The 5,008-nt window shown below is 38.9% G+C and overlaps 1 protein-coding gene across 1 annotated transcript; it reads left to right on the forward strand.

Annotated features, from left to right (window-relative positions):
- Positions 1-1,108: 1,108 nt before the first annotated feature.
- cyp19a1b (cytochrome P450, family 19, subfamily A, polypeptide 1b) lies at positions 1,109-5,008 on the forward strand. Its single transcript, XM_030774918.1, has 9 exons — positions 1,109-1,244; positions 1,617-1,767; positions 1,963-2,117; positions 2,433-2,609; positions 2,912-3,026; positions 3,188-3,299; positions 3,436-3,598; positions 3,953-4,194; positions 4,733-5,008. The coding sequence occupies exons 1-9, from the start codon at positions 1,109-1,111 to the stop codon at positions 5,006-5,008; spliced, it is 1,527 nt and encodes a 508-aa protein (XP_030630778.1).

Consider the following 5,008-nt stretch of genomic DNA (forward strand, 5'->3'; position numbering starts at 1 on the left):
GGATTTTATTTTAAAGAGAGAAGACTGTTTTTCCACAGCAAGTTCATCTTGTTTTTTGTTGTTGGGCTTTGGAATTGTTTGGTGAATCGCTTTCCTCGTTACATGACTGAATGACACTCGAAAACCAAAAATCTGAGTGTATCCAAGCAACCAAGAAATGGACAGCCACAAAGGATTCAGAGAGAGGAAAAAAGAAACTGGGAGATCTGTGATCAGCTGGGACAAAAGATGGCCGGTCATCTTTAAAATGAGGAGAACTCAGCTCATCACTTCATAGATGGACTAAACACTGCATTGACCTGTTAGTGAGGTTAAGAACGGGACCGGATAATTTAATCATTAAAATATCTCTTAGTAATTATGGATTAACAGTATGGTGAGTACCCTTCTCTCCTATACTTTTATTCTTTTCTTTTATGCTTGAAACTGCATTTCAAACAACTAAAAACGGGGGTTTTGTTTGTTTGTTTCTTGTTTACTTTTGTGTTGTGTCCAAACGAATAAATAAAATCAAATAACATTTTATTAAATAAATGTAAAATTACCATTGCTAAGTAGAACATTTATTCAACCTACTGAGATATAACTATTACTTTTAGCTTTCTCATTAAACATGTAGAATATATGTGACTTTCAACATTGAAAAAAGAGTAGTTCCATTATATAGCCTTATTGTCATGGGATGAAGGTTTATCTGAACAATTTTGAAGTGACAGGCTTCAGAAACATGTTCCACATCACTCTGATCACCATAGCAAACATACCACTCAAGGTCAAAGGAAGGTATCCAGAAGCAGATGGCGTGCAATAAATGATTGTTATGACTACTGCAGTAACAATCCTTTGAGCTGAAGGTTTCTGATATAAATGAAATGGTGGAGGTGGGAGGGGGGTGGTGAATCCCACTCAAGGTTCTATAATTTTTCCAATGATTAAAGAATCCAGTGTTTTGCCTAGGTTTTGATGTAAAGGGAGTAGGATGTTTCTCTTTTCCTTAAAGACCTTGAGGAACTCCTCCTAAAAGTGTGGGTATCTTTCTTCAGCACTTAGGATTACTTTGTCCTAAGAATCTGGGAGGGAAAAGTCTGAGACGGGAAAAGATTTAAGAATGCTGCTTTCTCCTTGGGCACTCAACTTCACCGCCACAACGACGACCATCATGTCTGGCGCTATAGCAACACTCTTGGTGCTGCTCTGTCTTGTGGTCGCAATCCGACACCTAACAAACCAATCTGCTATACCAGGTGGGTCCCCTAAACTAAATTTACCTTAGAAATGCAGCATTGTGTCCAAGAAGCGCAACAAAACAGAGTTTACAGAGGAGTGAAGAGAAATATTTCCATTAATTGTTAGAGATAAAACTTGCAAGAGATGTAAAAGTATTCTTTGATGTCATAGATGCTTTTTTAACTGTGCACTAATACCTCCACATTATAATTATTTATATCTTAGCAGTTAGTTACAATAAGTTCTAAGCAATATGTAATATTTTTTACTGTTTAGTTTATTTGTCTTTTATGATTTAGTTGATAGCGTGTATTTTTATATACATTGTATGAGGAGTAATGAATTGTTCTGAACATACAGTATATTCCCAAAAAATTCTATTTTTGCAGGACCCTCTTTCTGCTTAGGTCTGGGCCCCCTTCTCACTTACTCCCGGTTTATCTGGATGGGAATAGGCACAGCCTGCAACTACTACAACCAAAGATATGGTAACATTGTCCGGGTTTGGATCAAAGGAGAGGAAACAATCATTCTCAGCAAGCAAGTTCTAAAAAAACATTTCCAGTCATTCATTTCATATGTGTTATTCTACATTCAGCATCTACAACATTTTACAGTCTACACGGTATCAGTAAGAATTAGGTGAATTTCTGAGCTGACAAATGCAGTTGAACAAAGTTCTAGTTTGTACTTTTCTCACGAGATGCTCAAAACAGAATCGGAAATATTTTTCAGGTCGTCTGCTATATATCATGTTCTTAAGAGTGGCAACTATATAGCAAGATTTGCCAGTAAACAAGGCCTGCAGTGCATTGGCATGGATGAACAAGGCATAATTTTCAACAGCAACATCATGTTGTGGAAAAAAGTGCGAGTGTATTTTGCCAAAGGTATGAGCTCATTGTCTTAAATATGAATGTAAATGTAAATGTAACCACATCCACAGAAACCCTCAGACCTTAATATCAATCAAATGACCAAACATATGGTTGATATATCAGTGCTTGTTTACAAAATGGAAAGATAAGAAATTCATATGTACCCAGCTTTAGTTTTGTAGGAGGAAAAGGCTTCAGTGGGCTTCATTCTGAAAGTCTGAAACGATTTAGCGATTATCAGTTGTTAGCTCAAATTCTAGGACACTAATTCTGTAAGTTTTTAATGACTCTGTGGCCAATATCTTTCTCTGTTTGCATTTGCCTTAGCACTGACAGGTCCTGGCTTGCAGAAGACAGTTGGTGAGTGTGTCAGCGCCACAAACAAGCACCTGAGCATCCTCCAGGACTTCACCGACCACTCCGGTCACATAGATATCCTTAACCTCCTGCGCTGTATAGTGGTGGATATCTCCAACAGGCTGTTTCTGAGAATACCTCTAAATGGTTCGTAACTACACAAACAGGAGAGAGTAATAAAACACAGTATGGTGTTCTGGTGTGCGCATGCTGTCCATAAAAACCTTACAGAATCAGTATTAGAGAAATATGAGAAAACACCACTTAGAAAGTTCTGCTATTTTGCCATGTTTACAAATTTTGCATTGTTTGTCACATCATTAGTTACCATTGTTTTTTTTCATAGCAATTCCTTGGGTTTTGAGAACAAGCTGTTTTTGTGATGTGCCTGACAGACTGTGATAACTGTTGTGGTATTCTTCTCTAAACTACATACCTTGCTTCCTCAGAGAAAGAGCTGCTTCTGAAGATTCACAAATATTTTGACACTTGGCAAATGGTTCTGATCAAACCAGACATTTTCTTCAAGTTGAAGACAATATACAAAAAACACGAAAGGGCAGCGTGAGTCCAGTCCATGCCAAAGCTGTTTCTAAATGTAACATAGTTTAATTACTATGCATGCTCTAATCCTACACTCATGCCTGGGATGATTTTATGCTGTGGTTGAATTAACAGACTCAAGTAATAACTAACAATGGCTTTCCCTTAATGGATTTGTGCAGGAAGGAGCTGCAGGAAGCAATGGAGGATCTTGTTGAGAAGAAGCGAAAAATGATCATTGAAACAGACAAACTAGATGAGACCGACTTTGCTACAGAGCTCATTTTTGCCCAGGTCTGTTTTTGTATGTCTTCATACAAATGTCAATCATACCTTAGAGAACATAAAGCCCAATAGACTTGAAATTGTAACAAATAATGACTGCCTCTTTGAAACTGTAAGTGAACAATTGTGTATGTTCATACTGCAGAGCCATGGGGAGCTGTCGGGAGATGATGTCAGGCAGTGTGTGTTGGAGATGGTTATTGCAGCCCCTGATACACTGTCCATCAGCCTGTTCTTTATGCTGATGCTCTTAAAGCAAAACCCTGCAGTAGAGCAGCAGATGGTGCAGGAAATGGACACTCTGATAGGTAATGAGCTCCAGTAGGTATCATACTGAGTAGTTCTCCTCCTGGATTTAATATTCTGAATTACACCTGAATCTAATGTTCTGAACCTTCTCACGACTTCAATTAGCTGAGTAAAACAGAATGAATGTGTAGAGTTGAAGCAGATTCTTGGATACGGTGTGACCAAACAGGGCAGGGTTCACCCAGCCTCATATCGGAAGCTGTGACTTCTAATGTGAGGATGAGCCAACCTTGATTACTAAACTTTCTCATATAATCACTTGATATCAGTGATTATATCAAACTAACTGTCCACTGCTTGAAAATGTACTCATCCAGAGCACAAAAGATTTCTACAAGTTCTCGTGCTCTCAGGTGATCGCCAGGTAGAGAACATGGACATGCCAAACCTCAGGGTCATGGAGAGTTTCATCAACGAGTCCATGAGGTTTCACCCAGTGGTCGACTTCATCATGAGAAGAGCTCTTGGGGATGACTGTATTGATGGATACAAGATTGCTAAAGGGACCAACGTAATCCTGAACATCGGACGGATGCATAAAACCGAGTACTTCACCAAACCTGACGAGTTCAGCTTAGACAATTTCAACAAAAACGTAAGGATCAAATTTGACAATTAATAATTAAGGGGGCATTAAGGGACCGGTTTATCTCATCTCTCCTGTAGACTCAGCAGGTAGATCAAACAATTTGTGGATTTAGGCTTCAGCTCAGTTTCATATGAAGGGATTAATTTAAATACTTTAAAAATATGGTGACTAAATTCATCATCCATGCATTTGTTGTTCACAGGGGCATGTTGATTTCTTAATTAGTCTTCCAAATCTTTCACTGGATTGACTACAACTCATGTAGTCCACTAATTCGAATGTTGGGTAGAAATTTCTTGAAAAGTTGATTTTTGTTCTGTAAAACCTATTTTGTGGCTTTTCATTTTTCTCATTGTAAGTCTAAAAAGAAATGAAAGTTTATTAGAGGAGGCTATATGCGACTAACTATAAAAAAAGGCAGATACACATAGAGTATATTGAACTACCAATATATGTTAATCAGTGATCACATCAAAGATGATCAGCAGTATAAAGCAGGACTTTCTGGGCTCACCTGTTGATTACTCAGCCTTGTCTCTGACAGGTACCAAGCCGGTTCTTCCAGCCATTTGGCTGTGGGCCTCGGGCATGTGTGGGGAAGCATATCGCCATGGTGATGATGAAGGCCATCCTGGTGACGTTGCTGTCTCAGTTTACTGTTTGCCCACGTCACGGCTGTACTCTGAGCACCATCCGACAGACCAACAACCTCTCCCAGCAGCCAGTAGAGGAGAATGAACAAAGCCTGGTCATGCGATTCATCCCCCGAGACAGGAACAAAGTGAACGTAAACACACAGCCCCAACAAAATATGGTCTAA

The sequence above is a fragment of the Chanos chanos genome, chromosome 5 (assembly GCF_902362185.1).
Source record: "Chanos chanos chromosome 5, fChaCha1.1, whole genome shotgun sequence".
NCBI lineage: Eukaryota > Metazoa > Chordata > Actinopteri > Gonorynchiformes > Chanidae > Chanos > Chanos chanos.